Raw genomic sequence first — 21,930 nt, forward strand, 5'->3', positions numbered from 1 at the left:
GCGCGGAGAATTTTCATGAATCACGGTTGGAAAGCATTGACTATACTACAGTTTTTATTCTGCATCTTTCTCTCCTCCTTGTGTGTGTGTGTGTGTGTGTGTGTGTGTGTGTGTGTGTGTGTGTGTGTGTGTGTGTGTGTGTGTAAGTGGAGGAGACAGGAAAAGGAAGAGCATAAATGGATCAATATATGCAAAAAAAAAGATTGCGCAGGCTTTAATGATGGAAACATGTCCTCATGTGTAGGTGGAATAGAAAAGGACATTATGGATGATGTGTCCACTGCTCTGTCACATTAGTGCGCTCTGCAGCCGCAGCAGTCACATCGTCTTGACTGTGTGTTGAGTAGCTGAGACCTGTCTTATCTTCACTTCATAATGCGCAGGCGTGATCCTATCTGAGCCTTGCAAAAAAAAAAAAAAAAAAAGCTTTAACCATCTGAACTAGACGTCGTGTGCGCTGCTCTTCATGTGGCGCTCAAACGACTGCTAAAAAATATATACATATCATTTTTTTTTTGCAGATCGCGTGGAAAATACAGCCGGGACATGAAGGTTTCACAGGTAGCTGATCTGTCCTCCGAACAACACTATTCAACCTGTGGATAGTGTGGAGCGCGTCTGCGGCCACCGGCCAGTTCTCCGGCTATATCTGGGACGCTCTGCCTCCAGCCGGCTGTCCTGTGCGCGTCTTTCTCTCCCCCTCCCCCGGTCTGCATCGGTGTGGGATCCGCTTTTCCGTTCGACCCGAGCCGTGAGCAGGTATTCAGTTTATGAATGGCACTGACATGGAGGAAATACCGTTTCAGAAAGTCAAAACCAGGCGGAAGAGAAGTCACTGTCCGACGGGCGTCCCCTTGACCACCATCGCGTGCGAGGACGAGTTCGACTGCAAGGAGCTCGAATCCCTCTTCCAGAACTACAACCTGAAGCTGGAGCAGACGTCCACCCTCAAAGCCCTGGCCGTGCTCATCTTCCTGTCCTCGACGCTGGCCGTGGTGGAGTTGCTGTCCGGCCCCAGCCTCACCATCTCCAAGGGGTCCCATCCGGTCCACTGCGTCGTCTTCGTCTCCCTGTTCATCGTGACGAACGTCAAGTACCTGCAGGTGACTCAGCTCCAGCAGATCGTAAACCTGGCGCTGCTCTTTGGCTTCACTTTCTCCTTCCTCTGCTGCCCCTTCTCGCTGGGCGCGATGGGCATGGAGCCCCCGACGTCCCCGGAGCAGGGCGTGTGGCAGCTCATCCTGGTCACCTTCGTCGCCTACGCGCTCCTACCTGTGCGGACGCTCTTGGCGGTCGTGTTTGGAATAATGGTCTCCATCTCGCATTTGATTGTGACCGCCACTTCTGTCACGGTGAAAACGCAGAAGATGTGGAGAACGGTGCGTATATGTGTGCGCTTTACACGCTGTGCTTCAGGCGCCTGTGGGCTGTTTGTATGTTGCGTGTGTGTTGTAGACTCGTGCGGTGTCAACAAACCAAGTTCAGCACCGAGGACAGCTCCCCGTGGCTGCACTTGATGGGGTTTGCTCAGGCTTTTGATCCCATTTGACAAAAGCGTAGTTCTGAAATGTTAAGAGCAACAAAAAATAAAATATAAATAAGTGTAGTTTTTGGATAAAAATAAAACAAAACTAGCTCATGTGAACTCAGCCTCTGAGCCACGAAGAAGACTTGATCAAGACAAACACAAAATGAAACTGTGAATGTCTGCTTGCTCACTTTTCCCACTATCATAACTGTAAGTAAGTCTACATATCATTTACAGAGGTTGGAGAATAGTGATGTACTGTAGGGGCCGTGGCTGTGGTGATGGTGATGCATATGTACCTGTAGGCCCCCGAAAAAAGAAAAACAATGAGCAAAAATGAATGAGCCAAGCATTCTGCTTGTCCATGACTGTTTCCCTGGGGATGTGATTCAGGCCCCAAAAGAGCCGCCCGGGAATCAGAGTGACATCCTGCTAGCACCAGAAGTAGGGCAAACAGCGGGGCAAACACACACACACACACACACACACACACACACACACACACACACACACACACACACACACACACACACACACACACACACCACTATATGCTTCAGTTACGGAAAAAGAGGGCACAGCCATTCATGTCATTTCCAAGCTGAAATAGAAATCAGTGCACCGCTCTCTGTGCGTTTATATCTTTGTAGCTTTTTATTTTTTCCCTCCCCCTATCACAATACTCACACTTCTGACTGACTGTCATCAGGTGTGAGGAGAGAAGATATGTAACATCAGTCAAACCCCTCCGGGGGTGGTGGTGGTGGTGACGGTGGCAATGGAACACGCCTGCCTCCCCCGCGCAGCATACGACGCGAAGATTGTGCATTTTGGTGGGAAGTGAAATTGAGATGTGATCGGTTCATCACGCCCTCGCATGATGACAGCGTGTTTGCGGAGGAGATTGTTTTCCGCCTGTGTGTAGGCTATACGAGATACCTGCATTGCCATGTGAAGGACGGTGCTAGCTTTACTACCAGAGATGGCTAATCCATTAAGCTTAGAGATGAGCCGTGCGGGCATGACCTAGCGCGGCCCTGGGCTTGCACCGGCCACCCACCTGGGTCCCAGGCACTCAGCCTGTGGCTTGGTCTACCTGAAATATCTTATTACTGGAGCAAGCGGAGGATATGAATTTGAAAAATAGGATACTAGTCCCCTATACTCTTCAGCTGTCACTCTTATTCTCTTTCAGTGCCACATTGTATTGGTGCAACAAAGAGTTGGGAGTAATAAAATGTCACATGGCGTTATAGTTTACAACCTTGCATGTCTAAAATAAAACTTGGGTTGGACACTGAACAATCATTGTATTAAATCCACAGCACATTCACGCCATATAGTGTCTGCTATAAACAATGTAACCAGTCCCAGAGAGTTTCTTTTTTTATTCTGCCGCCCATTAACGTTAAGCACAGCAGTGATAGCCTCAATAAAAGCCCTATTGCACAATAGAATGCTACAGATATATGTCAAATCTTTATCTTACATAATCAACGCCAATGTAGATGTTTCCTCACCGTGCAAAACCGTGAATGGATGAAATAGATGTAAGAGTGAGTCCAGCACATTATGGTCAGTTATTGGGGTTTATCGCCGTAGATAGGCGGAGGAGTGCTCGATACCACTCACTTTAGATGTCCACATTTACTTACTGGAGGCTGTGAAGTAACTTGAGCGTTGTTTGAACATGTTGATGTTTGCCAGCGCTGCTGCCAAGCACAAAGACAGACTGTTGCTGCCAAAAACGCCATCCATTATTCATTGGACTGGGAAACAAGCCTGTCTGTGGCAATGGAAGTTTGTTAAATTTGAGGATATATCATGTGAACCTTTAAGATATTTTGTTTTAATAACTGAAGTGTAAAGTCATTTGTAATTTTTTTAAACACTTGTGATGAATGGCCTACAATATGAAGAGTTTGAGTTCCTTTAATATTATCAATATACAACCACTGCCCAGGGTAACAGATTGCTGGTGCACACTGGAGGTAGATCCTGTTCGGTTTGTATACAAAGTCAAAGCCAGCTGAACCCAGTCAAGAAAAAAACAAAACAACAACTCTCTTTTCTTCGTGTCCTGGACAAGGTTGAAGCAGTCATGCTGCTGTGCATCTGCTGTGATGGATGGACCAGAGCGCTGGCTCTCAGACGCTTTAATGTTGCTAACTCCAAAAATACGGCCCCACCACCATAGCAGGATGCCACACAGTGTGTGTGTATTTTAAATGCAACAGTTACTAATGGGATGGATCATAGTGACGTTATTCTATTCAACACAACTTTATTTATCCCTTATCCTTTATTTGTCCTTTGTTTATACGTGTAAAACCTACACACACCTTAGATAAGAAAAGAAAGACACTTATATATTCAAAACAAAACTTAACAACTACATTTAAATAACTATATGTGGAATCAATAATAATAACAATAATATTAACAAATAACAACACATATCTAAATAAAAACAATCCAAAAGGATATACAAGGTAATGAAGAAAAGCATAAAAATATCTATAAGGAATTGAGAGTTCTGATTTAATACCCTCAAAGGCCCATTTCAGGTACCTAATCCCCAGTTATAGGACCTCAAAAATAGGGACACATTTTCACATATGCAAGTGTACATGCGTATGAGCAATTATTTCACTAAATACATACATAAAGCATACTGTGCGCCAAAAACACACACACACAAACTCGCAAACAGAGTACCAATCAAATCATTCTTGCATAAAGCGACGCACATCTCTTGATGATTTCCTAATACCAATGTCTTTAACAACTGTACTAAAGAATTATAAACAGCGTGTTTAATGGTCCTATTTTTTCTTCTTCCGTTTGCAGTTGGTTGCCAACACAGTGCTGTTCACCAGTGTCAACCTGTCAGGGCTGTTTGTGCGCATCCTGACGGAACGAGCCCAGAGGAAGGCCTTCCTGCAGGCTCGCAACTGCATTGAAGAGAGACTCCGCATGGAGGACGAGAATGAGAAACAGGTACATGCACCTGTGCGTTGCTGAAACTGTGGGTAAAATTAGATGTGCATCTGTTTTTTTTCTCTCTCCCCACCCCCTCCTTCTGCCGCGAGTCATTTCAACACATTATTCATTTCGGCTAGATTTCATACCTTTTTGTCTGGCACATTTCTTATCGCTGCTAACACGTTGTCCTATGATAACTTTGCTGTGTTCGACTGTATAAATGTATATTTGAACTTACTTTATCTGCTCTCTCCCTCCCTTTCTGTTCACACACACACACACACTCACACGCAGGAGCGCCTGCTAATGAGTCTGTTGCCCAGGAACGTAGCTATGGAGATGAAAGAGGATTTCCTGAAGCCCCCAGAAAGGATCTTTCACAAAATCTACATCCAGCGCCATGACAATGTCAGGTAGGATCCTCACATCGACAAAACACAGCCGCAGAACAATCCCGGTTGGTAATTAAATCCCTCTTGGATTCACTTAACCAACAGCCCTTTTAACTGTGGTATTTGGGGATACTATATTCTCCTCATGGGAGAATTTCCAGCTGAAATAGTGGAATAAATGCTGTCCCAATGCATTATGGTGCATGCTTAAAAAATAAAAGGAACTGAATAACTTGACCAAACATGTCCTTTGGAAAGAACACTGAGGGCTACGCGATGTAGTGTGATCCGACCCAACAGTGTCCTGAAACATTAACACCGCCCCAGGCTGCAAAACTGAAATATTTAATTCTTCACAGTGAATATGAAGGGTGAGCCCCCGACTCACTTGTTTGTTATCAGCCCTGATAACACGGAATCCAAAGACGCTTTCCATTTGTTTAATATCGGTGGACAATTTTGGTAGAGAAATGATTCATGGGCAACAAGGAACTAACCCAAATACGGTCATATTTTTTGCTGCACTATGGCTAATATGCCAGTGGTGCATATGCCAACTTCTAGGCCATCATATCTTGGCAGCCCCCAGGGGAAACAAAGCTTTTGGAGTTAGGGTGCCTACTGGGGAATATAGAAAGACAGATCAGGCTATGCATAGTGAGGAGGAGATTCCTCTGGCACTTATCCAGGGTGTCTCTTTGAGAAGTTACAGTAACTCTTTTTTTCAGAAGACATCGTCTTTCCTCCCTCCCAGACTTTTTTACTCCGTCCACTTTTGAGTGGACCGGCCCTTCAGCGTTTGAGCACATTTCATGTCTTTGTGTTGTTTGTTGCCATCTATATCTGCAGGGAAGGGTGGCAGTATTCAGATCCTTTACATAGAGCCAGGCGATATGGCCAAAATCCAGTAACATTTGTATCTGCAGTACACCTTCGAGCCACACGAGGGAGCCTGAATGATCGTACTGTTCTGATAATTGTAGCTATACTAATAACATTTAATCTAATATGAAAGGCACGCATACATTCTGATTGTTTGTTGTTAACAAGATGACCTGTATATGTATTCAATACCATATGCATAAAACGAAGTTGAGATTTATCAAACACATATCTCATTACATTACATTACATTACAGTCATTTAGCAGACGCTTTTATCCAAAGCGACTTACAATAAGTGCATCAACATTGGTAATCAAAAGAACTACTAGTCACCAGAAGTCATAAGTACATTTCCTTTTCCAAACAAGCATCTAAGAGCATGAAGCAGAGCATAACTCAGAGCCAAAGTACAGTACAGAAACAAGAAAAACAGTTAGTGCTATAAGTAATACGAATACAATAAGTGCAACAAGCTAGTATGAAAACAATAAGCGATAAGTGGAAGGCTCAGGGAAGCACTTCCTGAAGAGGTGGGTTTTCAGCCTGCGCCGAAAGATGGGCAGCGACTCCGCTGTCCTGACGTCAGTGGGAAGTTCATTCCACCACTGTGGGGCCAGGACAGGAAACAGCCGTGACCGGGTCGATCGGCCGCCAGGACCTCTGAGCGACGGGGCAACCAATCGCCCCGAGGCAGCAGAGCGAAGTGGTCGGGCGGGGGTGTAGGGCTTGACCATGGCCTGGAGATAGGAAGGAGCTGTTCCTTTCACTGCCCTGTAGGCTAGCACCAGAGTCTTAAACTGGATGCGAGCTCTTACAGGTAGCCAGTGTAGAGAACGGAGAAAGGAAGTTGTGTGGGAGAACTTGGGGCGATCTCTTCGAAATGGCTGTTTTACCGATCCATGATGATATATGGTGATGTCGCAATGGCAGTAAAAATGGTCAGAAACGTTCATTTATGGACAGATTCGCTCTCAGGCCTATTGTGAGCTGGCTAGCGATGGTTTGTCATTAACCAAAACTGTTTTTTTTGTCATTTGGGAAACACTGTATATATGAAATAACCTCATGGTAAACACTATTATTCTTCACTCTTGTTTGAAATAAATTCCGGCCAAATGAAAAGGATTTTCTCACTTTATTATTGAAATTATAAAGAAAGAATATTTCCAGCTGTACACATGACTATGTTTTAGGGGTGTATTGAACCGTTCGGTATGGGGCTCGCGGTTCGGTACGTATTATGAACCGAACAATACGTTTGAATAATATTAAATTGCTTTTGAAAAATAAAATATAGCTGAAATTGGTGGAGCCACTGTGCTCAAACATGGCAACCCACCCAATGTAACGCGATGTCCTTCCCTGATTCGCCACAGTTCTATCACGTCACTGGATGTTCACAAACAACAACAGCATTGATTACCGATTGACTACCACGTTAATTCAATATGAACAACTGATTACAGGCGTTGTTGACCGTGTTGTCTTTACTAGCAGCTGTTGTTCAGTTAAAGTCTGCGTTATTACAGAGGAAGCAGCTGTTAATGGAGCGATTAGTGAGCGGCGTGACCAGCGGAGGTATCAGACCTACGGAGCAGACGTCTGAAGAAATGGTTAGCGCAGGGGTCGGCAACCTTTACTATCCAAAGAGCCATTTTTCCCTATTTTCCACCAAATAAATTTCGTCTGGAGCCGCAAAAGCTATTTGATATTACAGCTTATAAAGTTTTAAATATAGTTATATTATATATACAAAAAATATAGTTAGTTGTATTTATGAAAATAGACAAAAAAGACAATTCTTGACATTGTATTGCTATTTTGCCTGTTATAACAATCTCAAACTCTTATGAAGTGAGTTTTTTCGCTCATCTCCAGCGTGATACTTTTCAGCAAATGCGGTGTGTTTGTTCTGGAAGTGTCTTTCTACATTACATTTTTTGCACATATCAAGCATACAGGTAAGCCGGCATCGTTTGCAGTGAAAGCAAATGAATATGTCCACGCAGAATTAAACTCTCTATTTTCCTCGATGACTTTTCTTTTTTTGGATTTATCCATTGATAGTTTACCGAGAGCGGGGGTCTGCAAATCATGATTAGCCACCTGCAGGGAAAGGCGCTTGACAGTGACGAAATAGGATGTGATGCACATTTTAGTTGACAAAATATTAAAACATTTTTTTATTTTCAGTGACACAATAGACGTAGACACCCGCGTTCGTTACTTGATTGGTTCTTAACAGTCACAACGTGTACTTCCCTGTTTCGTCACACCCCTATCACGTGACCCTTACCCGGAAATTCACAAACAACAGCCTTGGTTATCTATCAACTACCAGGTTAATTTAACATGGACAACTGATTACAGGCGTTGCTGACCTTGTTGTCTTTACTAGCAGCTGTTCAGTTAAAGTCTGCATGTCTGCGGAGGAAACAGCTGTTATTGTAGCGATTAGCGAGCGGCGTGTCCAGCGGCGTTATCAGACCTACGAAGCGGCCATCTGAAGTCAGGTTAGCGGCTTTGAGCAACCAATCTACTTCCTGTTTACACTGGCCCCACCCGCGTGCCCAGTGTACGTGAATAGTCACGTGATATTCGTTTTCAGGCGTTGTAGTCTGGACGGAGATCGTCTCGAAAACGATGCTGAAACGTCGCGTGGACGGAGTAATTTTATTATTATTATTTGTATTATTACTACTATAGATGCATTAGCAATAAAGTAGCCTTTATATGCCGTAGCCAGTCGAGAATACATTTATTTTACTGCTTTATAAACACAATTGTGTAATTTAACCTAACGAAACAAATCATATTTCCTAAAATGATTTTATGGTTGTTTTTTAATGTAAAATCTTAATCTGCAGAGTAACTACAGCAGTCAGATAGATGGAGTGAAGTAAAAGTTACAGTAAAGTTCATCCACCTCAGAACAGTAAATGCACTTGTTTACATCCACCAGTGCAAATCTGCAGTCTGCAGTAAAGACTTGCATTTAACTCCCGACTCCTGCAGCTGCAGTTGGCTGTGGTTGACCTTTCAACCCTGCGTCGGCAACATGACGTTCTCCTTTTCCATCACCTCTCTGAAGTCTTCTTAATGCCGCTCCAACATTCCCTTGTTTCCTTTTCTCGTCTCTTCTCCCTCCTGTCCTCTGTGTTCTCAGAGCAGCAGGGAGGCTTGAGGAGAAGAGTTTGCTTAGCCCCAGGATTACGTTGCTACAGGGGATTAAATGCAATGGAGACTAAATTCTTGTTGCATAACGGCGTGTGTGCGCGCGGTGGTTAAATATGGACACATCTCGGTAGAGCTCTGCTGATTGCTTCTGTGCCCTGAACTGCTTCAGATAGCGCCACCCCTGTGAGAGCGATCTAGACTGGATGCGGACATGATTTATGTGATTTGGGCGGACTGCAATTAGAAAGTAAACAGTGTGGCGCACAATGTACTGTTGGTTTTCTTCATTATGCTATGAGACTGCAGTATTTGATCTGATTAAAATCCAGCCATGGGGATATTGCAGTAATCACTCACGAAAAAAAAGAGAAAAGAATACGACTCCAAAGTAACAAACCTGAAGTTTATTTAACACGATGTGTGGGATATTATAGCCCCATGTTGACACACACTTTCATTATTTTGACGGTTGTAGTATAGTAACTGATGTGATAAACAGATATATAAAAATGCTCCTGAGCTGAGAACAACATGAGATTACCGTACGGGAAGATATTTATTTACAGTATTTCATTCTGAATTGTTTCCTAGTTTATCAAGTCACGTCTTATAAATTGCATTTTCCTTATTTATATGATTAATAATGTGAAAATAGAGATGAATGATGAGCATGCACCTTTTAATATCACATCTCTCTTTTAATCAAAGACCTTTCAGTCTTATCATCACTTATATAATTCCATACAACATGCATCTTCACCACTCTTCCTTTTGTAATTTACAAGCATTTCCACCGTGTCTATTTGTAACATTTCATTCCACGCCCGCACATGTAAAGCAAATACGCACAAAATGCTAGTTAGACATTCCCACCAATGAAGACATTCCCATTACAAAATAGATGTATTGTTTGCAAAGAAGTTTCACTTCATCCTTCTAAATTTTGTTGTAAACATCCTGCACACCCGTCTGCGTCGGCCCCTTTATTGGCCCGACGTCAGCACATACACAGCCCACATACTGCAGCTCCAGAGGGGCCCATCCAAAGTTAACCCATGAGTTGGCTCGTGTCTTCTGCTACGTGATTAAATTGAAACCGCGTCTGCCAAAATAGCAACAGTAATGCCTCCCACAGGGAGAAATAGGAGATAATTGAGGGAATAACTTTGAGCGAATATGTGCCATTGGAGAGGAAACAATGGATGAGGGTGTGAGGGAGGTCGAATTAGACAATATTATTAGACAAGCTGTAGTTACCACAGAAAAAATCATGTTTGTATTATGCCGCTTAATCATTTCAACTGTTTTGGCTGCTGTGGATGGTAGAGTTTACGGAGTCAGAAACTTGAGTTGGGGATGAGGTTTTGACACTTACAGTACAGTACAGTAGGTTTGGACTGACTCTTAGCTGTTGCCAAGAGTGCTGCAGCGCTTGTTTTGAAGGTTTTGCCGGAGGACATTGAAAATCAGATACGGGAGCTTCCAGTCTGCGATCCCTCTGCTTCTCAGTGGTCCAACTCACAATACAGAGAGTGCCTTCGAGGTGTGGGATTACTCACTGAAATATATTCTTAATGCATCTGCAAATTCCGTGTCAAATATCTCTGGAAACACATATTTGCATGTGTATATTTTGCATGTGGCTGTTTAAATACAGTTTAAATGATGCTTTGCAGATATATATCAAAACTAATGCAGTGGAGTTGAAAATAAGCCCCAGATGTTTGTGTTATTAACTGAATGCTCAGCACACTTCCCACATTCATATTTATCTTTATGATTTAGTCTGCCTGTCCTCGCACACGTGGACACAGTTCCTTATTACCAAGTAAGCTTATGTGTATTCCTGGATTTATGTACCTGCATGATGTGCTGAGTGGGACAAGTTCCTCATGTTGGCAAGGTATTTCATCATAAACATTTTGAACATGGAGTTACTAACATAATATTCGTGGCTTTTTATAATTTTTCAGCTTCTTTTGAACCATATTCAATATTATTTATATATATAATTGTTGTGCGCTTATTTGCCTTTATCACAGCTACAGACAGACAGGAAAGGTTGAGAGAGACAGCGGGTCGGATTGGAAGCCCCATGACCTTAACTTTGTACTTTGGAACACAGGCGCCACGTGTCGTGCATGTGTCATATAAAAGTGGACACAATAGTATCCATGTGGTTTAAAAGAGGTAAGCATGGCCAAAAATAGCTGAGTGCAGCAAAGTTCACATTGGGTTACGAGAAGAGACCAGGCACTCAATGCGATTTTCCCTGCAGCACGTTAGTGCGGTTTACTTGGGCTGGTGTGAAAGCTGTCAATCGATGCCTGGTGGGGACCAAAGAACCAAACCGAGACCTCCTGGAAAGGTGGGTCTCAGTTTGAGGTTTGAAAGCTAACAAACCAACCACACGGTATATCCATGGTAAATCCATCTACTGATTGTGAAATCTGTTCAGTAAATGATCTCATTTATCTGTATTTAAGGCAATGTATATAAGCATGTCGGCTCGGGTATTTTCCCTGATTAATAGTAGAAAAGCTGTTCTCTATTAAAAACTGTGTGACAACGATAACGCGCCTCATGCACTTGTCCGTGTGTACCCCCCAAACTATCCAATCAACGAGGTACCTGTCAGGCTGTATGACTTCATGTTTACTCTTCTGGTGTGTTTGTAAACCGTCAGTGTGAACAAGAACAGCACCAGAAATAAAATGCAACAACAAATCATTTTTTTTTAACCTTGGTCCGGACCAAATAAACCAAACTGCAGGTGTGAATGTCATACTTTCTTCAAGTTTCTTTCCAGAAAAATACCCAAAACCTTTGTTTGCCTATATGAATATGTCAAACTAAATCCTCCTCCACGAACATAACCACACTATTTACTGAAGGAAAGAAGTTGTAGCCTGTGGCTGAGCTGCAATTACGTATGTTGTCGCATAACTCATTCAATCAACTTCCAGTCCAGTATTAGTATCCAGCCATTATTCAAGTGTTTCTTTTTGCCTTTTTGAGGGACGTGGACTTGAAAGCAGTGAAGCTAGTGGAGAGCCGATTTACACAATAAGGTCTTGGGAAAGAGCACTTGATTTTAAGGCTTGCAGTCATCATGAGAATTGCCAAAACGGCACAGTCTGCTGCCTCTACATGTCGAGTAGCCACGCAGATATGAACCAGACATGAGCAGAGATATGAGGTCACATTGCAGGATTCTGTTAGCAAGCACACCAGGGATCATCCTACAATGTGTGTGCACGGCTTCTATCTTATTTTATCACATGAGAGAGAGAGAGAGAAAGAGAGAGAGAGAGAGAGAGAGAGAGAGAGAGATGCAGTGCTACTGTGCTATTTTTAAAAGCAGAGCCCTGAAATGATTAGCATAGTTCAGTCTACGTAAAGACACTCAGAAATGACTGATGATTGGCTCTCAATATAACAACAGGATTTCATAGTGTAGTTTGCAACCTTCCTCTCTTCACACAACTGCCAAAATAAATAGTCTCCTTTTTGAGAAGACGGCTGGATTTCCATCTGGCTTTGGAACGGTTACTAAAGGTGGGACTGTGAAACGATGATTCATTTAACAATCAGCTTGTCTGACTTTACATTTTTCCAGTCTTTGAAGAGAATAACAGAAGGCTGGAGACATTCAGGTGCAAATTATAATCAGCAGTTCAACTTTTAAGATGGCTCATTCAAGGCAGTATACAAGAAATAGAAATAGCAGACATGAAACAGATATTGTTGTGTTAGTTTGAGGGATTAAATAACTGGGCATCAAAATCAATTTGGTGTTTATCTAGCTCTTTGCTTTATTTTTGGGTAATTCACGGCACACGTTGAAGATGCATCGATTGCATTCGTGCACTATTTCTTCCGCGGGTATGAAATACGCTATAGTATTGGTTCAGTACTTTTCAGAGTTTCAGTGAAGTGTTTACACACTGGCACAGTGTTTACCGGTTCAAATATTTGTCAGCCACAGATGGTTGCCGATTAAAACGTTCACAAAAATGTAATCTATTTCCCCTTGTTACAGTGGCATCTGCGAGGCGACAAAAAAGACATTTAGCAGCTCCCTCCGTTAGAGATCCAGCACTCTGTCACATTGTGAAAACACCAGCCCACATGCAGGAGCCGCAGACATGCAAGTTGGACAGGACGGTCAGAGTTTGATGACTAATCCCCTTAAGAAAGTGAGCTTTCCTCCAGGACCTGTTTTCCAGTTACAATGAAGTATGATGAACAAGATAATCAGCACAAATCAATAATGGCACAGAAAAAAACAAACAGTGAAAATGTATTGTTTAAAGTCAACCTGATGTTTAAATTCTCCACACTTTTTGTGCAAGGGAATATAATCTAAAATGCAACTATTGTGCCTAATTTTCTGTCTTTCGAAAAAAGGATGAAACTGTTTTGCATTTGCAGAAACACTGTTGGAATGCAATGGAGCCTCACTTGCTAACGATAGCCAGGCAGCAACCTCCGGGTCTGAGAAGTGAAACCAATTCTGAAGTGCCTTAAACCTGTATTCTTTCTAATGGCCAGCAGGGAGCAACTCCTCTGGTTGCAAAAATAAGTCTGATTGTATAGAAGTCTATGAGAAAATGACCCAACTTCTCACTTGATTTATTACCTCAGTAAACAAAAAGATGAGTTTATGCTCAAAATCGCTAGTTTCACGTCTTCTTCAACACAGCATGATGTTTATTTAGTTTAGTTTGGTCCCATTTAGAGTCAAATAGACCATAAAGCAGGGTATGCTTTAGGACGCTTGTGATTGACAGGCTGCTAACACTGTGTTGTCCAGTCTGGGAGTTGTCCATGTCTTCAGGTTACAATGTTAACCATTTCAGAGTGTGTTTTCAAATTGCAAAAAAATATTTTTGGTGGCCTGAAAATGGCGTTCGGTTGTGCTTAGCTCCACATTCTCCTGTCACTTCTGATCGCAAAAAGCCAAGATGGCGACGTCCAAAAATGTCAAACTCGAGGCCTTGAAAAGGCAGTCCACAAATCAATGGGTGAAATCACAGTGACTACGTTGACTTCTTATATACAGCGCATAAGCACTGATTCCCACGAGACGTTAGTTTTGGTTTATGTTTCTCCATCAGCAGCTCTCACACACTCTAGCTAGAGTTAGCTGTCATTGCTCTTTCATTGTTTTTTTCATCGTCCAGTTGTGGCGACGGCAAATAATCAGACTGAGTAAACTGACAGCAACAGGTAACCTCAGCTCTCAGTAAGCTACACTGTGATTCCAATTAGAACGCTGAGTAACTAACATGTAGAGTCACTGAGCCACATACGGAGCCCTCAAGTCACAGATGGGACTAACAGCTAAAAGAGGCGGCAAACAACATTAGCCCCCCAGCCGGTTAACTGCTTGTGTGGCTGTTGGAACTGCAGCGATATCAATGACTATTTTAGTGCCCACCCACACAGATACTGGACCAATTGCATTACAGCACCGACAGTCGCAACCAAAGATTCATGCCACCTGGAGAGCATTAATGTAGGAGGTGCTATCACAGCAGAGATGTAAATTAATCGTATCGTTTCTTCTTTTTGGTAATTGCGATCCGGACCAAATCAATACACAAGTAAAAAAAAACGTGCTGATTTCACATACTTTTCAAAACATTTTCTTTTTTTATTTCAGTTCAATTTTAAACCTCAAGCACTCTCAGTTCAATGTAGCAACTGTGAAAAGGGAATACAAGTTCACCTGGTGAGGTGACAGCGCCTTGATGGTTGCAATATATCCCAGAATGGCTGTTCACCAGCTCCTAACAGGACATGTCTCCACCTTGATCCCCCTGAGAATGCTTTTGCTTCTATTTTGAGTCGCTCTGCTTGACTGCCAGTTAGAGAACGGAGCACGCTCCCTCTTGCTTGCTCTTTTTTTTTTCTTTTTGCTGCCGCAGGTCATTAATTTGAATGTTTGATTAGCTTCCTGTGAAAACATTATCAAAAGAGAATGTTCAAATTGACTTGAAGCTCAGGCTTCCTAGATGTCGTTTACAAAAACCCTGAGAGCTAATCTGATCAGGCACCCAATAATCTTTTCTCCTTTTCTCTCCTTCATACATGCTGCTATAAATAACCTGCTTTGACTGAAAAGCTTCTCTTTCTCTCTCCATCACAGCATCCTGTTTGCAGATATAGTCGGTTTCACCAGTCTGGCCTCCCAGTGCACAGCCCAGGAACTGGTTAAGCTGCTAAATGAGCTGTTTGGAAAGTTTGATGAGCTTGCAACGGTGAGTTTGTTTCCCTTCCTTGAACACACATCCCTCAATTAGAGCCACTGTTGGCATGGGAAGCTGCTATTTTGCTGATGCTCTGTCCAAACTTTGACAGGGGAAGGAAGTGTGTGTGTGTGCGTGTGTGTGTGTGTGTGTGTGTGTGTGTGTGTGTGTGTGTGTGTGTGTACTGCGTACTGCTTTGACCACAGGCCGCTGGCACATGCCACTATTGTACCAGCTTAGCATGATGTCACTGTAAATACTGGAAGCCCATATGATGCTTAATATGATTACCCGGTGCTTCATTTGAGGAAGAGTTGACAGACCTCTCTAATCTAGGCCAGATTTACCCGGGGCTCAACCTCGCCTCCGCTCATCACTCGCTGTGTGAACGAACTGAATGGGACTACTGAGTAGTCCTTGTCCCACTCTCTCTTGGGTTTGCATGTAGGAAAAAAAAGATTTCAGCTCTCCCATCTGTCAATATGTCGCTCTTTGTGATTTCCGTGCTGAAAATCTGCTCAACTTTTGCTGTGAGTTTGACTGCTGTGATTAATCTCGTCGCTTACCAATGTGACACTATCAGTGCTGGCGTTACAAAAAAAACCTTTCCTTTAAATTGTGCCAATCAGAATCAAAGCACATCTCCAGGACAGGTAGGGTATCGCTCCTTCTTCGACAATGTGAATTTGTTTGACACATATATTTACTTTGGTGAGAAGGTTGAGCCCCTGAGCACCCGCAGATCGCCCTTCCACAGCCTTATCTACATGTAATCTGGTCTCTATTACTTACACTAGACACACGCCCTTGTCAAATCCATTAATCCACAGGATTACAACTAACCCTTTTTTTGCTTTCATAGAAGGTTTTGCTTGGCCGTGTTGGGAGCTTCTATTTTTAACTTGTTTGTTTACGCGCACAAAATTAGAACCGACTAAAAAGAGAGTGTCTCTCAATTTGACTTGTTATTGTCAAATGATTGTCATTGCCTTTCCAATTAGTCTTGGATCGGTTGCTTTACCCGGCTCTTGCTGTTTTTCTGACAGCTGCAGTCTGTCTTTATCCTGCGGAAAGTTGCGTTCTGGGATTCCGTGCATGCAATAAACACTCACACAGCCAGAGACGCTCTCATTTATAAGTCAAGTGATGTCAACAAGTCGATGCACTTTCATTTTCAAAGATGCTGCAATTCATTTGGCTTTAAATGATACAGTTTCACTTCCATCTCCCGAAGTAGTTTGGCTAGAAGAAATGCAATCTTGAGCTACGTCTGTTTCCTTGCTGTTGTGATTGGATCCGTCTCATTGTTTGGGTTACGACAGAATAGATCGGTCTGATCTCAGCACGGCTTCTAGCTGGGAGCCTTGTGTTGCACTGAAAACGATGTCCCCAGCCATGAAACTTGTCATCAAATGTTCTAGCCTTGCCCTGACCCAAAGCTCCACTCATTCTGATCCACTTTGGCAGGAAGTGGTACTGCCGGTGACTCATGGCTGTGGTCACTGTGGCCACGCAGACACTTTTTGTTCCATACTCAGAGCGGGCGATGCCACATGGCCACCGGGCATCATCTCATAATACTATTCCAGCACCATCCCCACACCACCTGTCCACTCTTTGGACTTGTCAAGCTGCATGGGAAGTGGGCCAGGAACGCAGTGTACTCCTAGAGTGTTGTTGTAGTGGACCAAGTCTCCTTTCCTCTCCTCATCCAGCCAACTTTATATGAACACAAATGAAGATACAGTAAGCCTTTTAACTTCAGGTAGCAGCTTCTGAACTTGACACATTGTCACTTTTACACTTAATCTGAGACTTTAGATAAAATTAGACTTTTTTGCAATTAGGAACAGTTTGTGAGTTTTCAACCTTATCTCCATATCAATCATTACTAATGCTCACAAAAGGAACGCACTATTGTTGTTTCCTATTGTTTACTCATCCTGTGTCTAAGACACAGGCGATCATTTAGTCATTTCAAACTCAAGTAATCTATTACAGTATTTCTCCTTCCCTTATATTTTTAGTTGGATGCAGCTGAAAAAAGGTGTTAACAAAAGACTGATGTGTTATCTTCTTTCGTCGCCATCTTGGCAACGACGACACAGACTAAGTCCCGGCTAATCTAGAAATGGGCAAAGAGGCAGATCTTACGTAGGGTAGGGTGATGCAGCAAAGCAGACAGATAGCGACGAGCCACCTGGGACGACATCCACCTGTCACTCAAAGCTGCCAGGCCCTCAGTTATGCTTTTCAGCATTAATATAATTCAAAAGGGAAGTTAAATAAAACTCACCCCCCGTACAGTTGTCATAAACTAGCTATAGGGACCAAAACCATTTTTTGTTCCAGGCAGTAAACCAGTTTATTTCTGCTGTTAAGTTTGGCATCTTAACATAGGGGTCTTAGGCCGTTTGAGGAACTGTTTTTGACACTATCGCATTAGGTTGCCGCTTGTGTTACATGCAAACATGCAATGCCCAGAGAGAAAGACAGTGTACCCTCCGACTTGTTGCATTAACCTTGCAAGCTAACATTCAGCAATGGATGGAATGAGGCAAAAAGCCTCAGATAAGGTGTCAAGTTTGGTTTTCAAATTTGGTTGCATCAGTATTTATCAAGTGTGTGTCCTTGTCAAACTTTTCCTCATCACAACCTACCACAAGCAAAAGCATGTTTCTAACCAATAAAAATTAGCTAGTAATGTACAGCTGGCTCCCATTGTTGCAAGTGTCGATATGGAGGAAGTGGAAAGGAGCGCTTTGAAATGTTCTACTGTAAGTAGCTAATGGTTTCAAGACTTGAAGTTTGAGCATTCCGTGAGCTAAGCAACTTAGTGAACAGCAGCATCAATGCAGAAGTGCCTTAAATTTACATTTTCTTTAATGGCCAGCAGGGGGCGACTCTTCTGGTTGCAAAAAGAAGTCTGATTGTATAGAAGTCTATGAGAAAATGACTACTTCTCACTTGATTTATTACCTCAGTAAACATTCGCTAACATTCGCTAGCTTTAAATCTTCTTCAATACAGCATGATGCTCATTTAGTAAATTATAGTAACATTTAGAGTAAAATAGACCATAAAGCAGAGTATGCTTTAGGGCGTGGCTACCTTGTTATTGACATGCCGGTACCACGGTATTGTCCGGTCTGGGAACTTTAAGCCTTTTAGAGTTTAACTCTAAAGCCAATGGGAGACGTCCCGGTTAATACGTCCATTTCTTATATACAGTCTATGGTTAAGAGACATAACAAACAATCCCTCTTGGACTGTGACATATGAAGTAGAGGGTAGCTTGAAGATTGAAATGTACCCACACACACTGATCAGTATTTGCGGTTTGATTCCCACCACCCACGAGAACGCAAGCTGGGAGTAATTATAACTCCTCACCACCGGGCTGAGAATCTGCAGACTATGCCGCTGAGAACAAAGACGAGGGGCGCCGACATCGCAGAAAAGCTTTGAAACCGTATCCCTACTCAAACTTGGTCTTTGGTGAATTTGAGAAAATACAACACACAGAGCAGACACAATCATACAGAGTTGGAAAGACAGGAGTTTACCATAGAAGTGGTCTGAACTTGACTATAAGGAGTTGGTATTTTTTAAATACAGGTAACAAAATGTAGATATTCATAACTGCGATGTCAATGTTTGTTTTGTAAGGAAAGTAATAGAAGAAGGAGATTTATTTCGAAGGACGTCAAGAATGTAAATTAGCACACCAACCGGTCACTCTATAAACACTTCCTCTCCCTGGCTGAGTTCGCAACCGTCTGTCCGGCACTCGAAACAACAGCTTCTGTCGTGAGAGGGACTCTGTGGTTAATTTATTGTTGTTGTGATGCTATATAACATTAATAGCTCTGGACTGGTTCTACTTTTGTGTCTGAATGCATGTGTATGTGTGCGCGAGTGTGCATGTCGTCGCCGTTTCCATGGCAGACTTTCACAAAGCTTTTCATTCTTGTGTCTCTTTTCTCTCCTCTCCCAACACCTCCCTGCATCACAGCTAAGACTCCTCCGCTCCTTGTTTCTCAGCTTTTTGATTGACACGCAGCAGCCTACTTCCCTCAACTGTGTCTTTTGTGCCCCGTGGTTCTCTGCACTCTCTTCCTCTCTCGTGTTTCCATTTTTAGGATGGCTCAATGATGTATCTATCTGCTGCCTCTTGCTTCCCTCGACAAGTCAGAGTTCCCTTTCCATTCACACATGTATGACTGTGAAGGGTTAGAGAATAGCCTGCGCCGCGTGTGCAGTGCACGGATTCATGCTGGAGTTGACGAGATTCATTGCTATATTTGCATCCCGGGAATTTTTACTTATTTTCTCCAGTATTTTGAAGAGAATTCACCTGAGCATATCAGAAATGTAATACCCTGTTTATACATTATACTAAACTATATAACAACAAATACTCTAGTCTAGATAGTTGTAACCTGAGATATGGTGCAATTTTAACTGTAATCATTTTGTGAGACACTAAAGATTCCCAATGCAGTGGAAGAAAGTGAATCAAAAACAATTATATTCCCAAGGAAAGCGCAATTCTGCAAAAAGTTAACTTCAAAAAACGGTTCCAACTACTTTGTAGATGTGATCATTTGTACATCTGCCGGTTTATATAACGCAAAATCCTATGCCAAGACAAATTGAACAAAATACAACTGCTCAGGATGCTAATAAAAAAATGTATTCTTAAATTAGGCACAAGGACTGTTCAGTGCCCACACTGTGACAGCTGCCTGCCAGAAACTAAAGTCCGGGTGTAAACACAGCTCCAATAACCCTGTTTGGGTTTGTCTCACGAGCAGGTGCAAGGATCACTCTCAAGTCCTGCAGTTTCCCCTCAAACGCCTGTGTCCTAAAAACTGTGGACTGAAGTAAAACCCAAGCCAAACAAGCCAGCTTGAGATCTTGACTGAAGAGTATGGGCGAAAAAATGCTTCAGTTTGAGAAAAAGAAAAAAAATGATTAGGATGATTGGTTGTCAACATTGAAGCAGCAGAGGCCAAGACATCCAGACTTTTAGTCACTGATACGGGTCAAGCTTCATAAGCACTGGATTCTACACTTTCCAGAATGCATCTATAGCATTTTTTGTTCGCTCTCTGACTAGTACCATCCCCAGTATTTTAAACAACACACCCACAGTTTTTAATTAATGCTGGCTGTCTTGTTAAAAATGTGTATTCACCATGACGTCATCAGGGTTATTTTGTAGACTTGATATAGCATGCGTTATACAACTGTTATAGCCTGTATGTGTAAAATCAGTCAAGTAGCCCTTGGAATTTATATTTGAAAACTATTAATAAGATGCATATTTTTAATTTAAGCGAGCGACTGGTGGCCAGGTTTGCCATGGAGCCCGGCCGGGCACAGCCCGAAGTAGCAACGTGGCACCCCCTTCCTCTCCATCCTGTGGGCTCACCACCTGCGGGAGGAACCGCTGGGGTCGGGTGCGCTGCACCATGGGTGGCAGTGAAGGCCAGGGACCTCGATGGACCAGATCCGAGCGGCAAAGGCTGGCTCTGGGGACGTGGAACGTCACCTCTCTGTGGGGGAAGGAGCCGGTGCTTGTGCGGGAGGTGGAGCGCTACCAGTTAGATCTGGTGGGGCTTACCTCTAGGCACTGCATCGGTTCTAGAACCGTACTCCTGGAAAGGGGTTGGACTCTTTTCTTCTCTGGAGTTGCCCAGGGTGTGAGGCGCCAGGCGGGTGTGGGGATACTCACAAATCCCCAGCTGAGTGCCGCTGCGTCGGAGTTTACCCCGGTGGATGAGAGGGTTGCCTCCCTACGCCTGCGGGTTATGGGGGGGAAAACTCTGACTGTTGTCTGTGCACATGCACCGAACAACAGTTCAGAGTATTCGGCCTTCTTAGAGACTCTGACTGGAGTCCTCTATGGGAGGTGAGGGACTCCATAGTTCTGCTGGGGAATTTCAACGCGCACATGGGCAATGATGGGGATACCTGGAGAGGCATGATTGGGAGGAACGGCCTCCCTGATCTAAATCCGAGCAGTTGTTTGTTGTTGGACTTCTGTGCTAGTCATGGATTGTCCATAACGAACACCATGTTCGAGCATAAGGATGTTCATAAGTGTACGTGGTACCAGAGCACCCTAGGCCGAAGGTCGATGATCGATTTTGTTATCGTATCATCGGATCTGAGGCCGTATGTTTTGGACACTCGGGTGAAGAGAGGGGCGGAGCTGTCAACTGATCACCATCTGGTTGTGAGTTGGGTCAGAGGGTGGGGGAAAACTTTGGACAGACCTGGTAAGCCCAAACGGGTAGTGCGGGCAAACTGGGAACGTCTGGAGGAGGCCCCTGTCTGGGAGATCTTCAAATCACACCTCCGGCGGAGCTTTTCTAGCATCCCTGTGGAGGTTGGGGGCATCGAACAGGAATGGACGATGTTCAAAGCTTCTATTGCCAAAGCTACGGCAGTGAGCTGTGGTCTCAAGGTCTTAGGTGCCTCAAGGGGCGGTAACCCTCGAACACCGTGGTGGACACCGGTGGTCAGGGAAGCCGTCCAGCTGAAGAAAGAGGCCTTCCGGGATATGTTATCTCGGAGGACTCCTGAGGCAGTAGCAAGGTACCGACAGACCCGAAGGGCTACAGCCGCTGCTGTGAAGGAGGCAAAGCAGCGGGTGTGGGAGGAGTTCGGAGTAGCCATGGAGAAGGACTTTCGGTCGGCAC

General features: G+C 43.5%; 1 protein-coding gene across 2 annotated transcripts in view; it reads left to right on the forward strand.

The window, feature by feature from the left end:
• The first annotated feature begins 258 nt into the window (after positions 1-258).
• LOC137892747 (adenylate cyclase type 1-like) overlaps positions 259-21,930 on the forward strand; it is a 44,598-nt gene continuing 22,926 nt past the window's right edge. For both annotated transcript variants that reach the window (XM_068738107.1, XM_068738108.1), the window contains exons 1-4: positions 259-1,379; positions 4,379-4,528; positions 4,808-4,926; positions 15,121-15,232. In XM_068738107.1, the coding sequence (XP_068594208.1) occupies positions 771-1,379; positions 4,379-4,528; positions 4,808-4,926; positions 15,121-15,232 (990 nt within the window). In that variant the 5' untranslated portion in view covers positions 259-770. The remainder of the gene's footprint in view (positions 1,380-4,378; positions 4,529-4,807; positions 4,927-15,120; positions 15,233-21,930) is intronic.

This window comes from Cebidichthys violaceus, unplaced genomic scaffold (genome assembly GCF_023349555.1).
Source record: "Cebidichthys violaceus isolate CVI_PGR_0920_01 unplaced genomic scaffold, fCebVio1.0.p SCAF_8, whole genome shotgun sequence".
Taxonomy (NCBI): Eukaryota; Metazoa; Chordata; class Actinopteri; order Perciformes; family Stichaeidae; genus Cebidichthys; species Cebidichthys violaceus.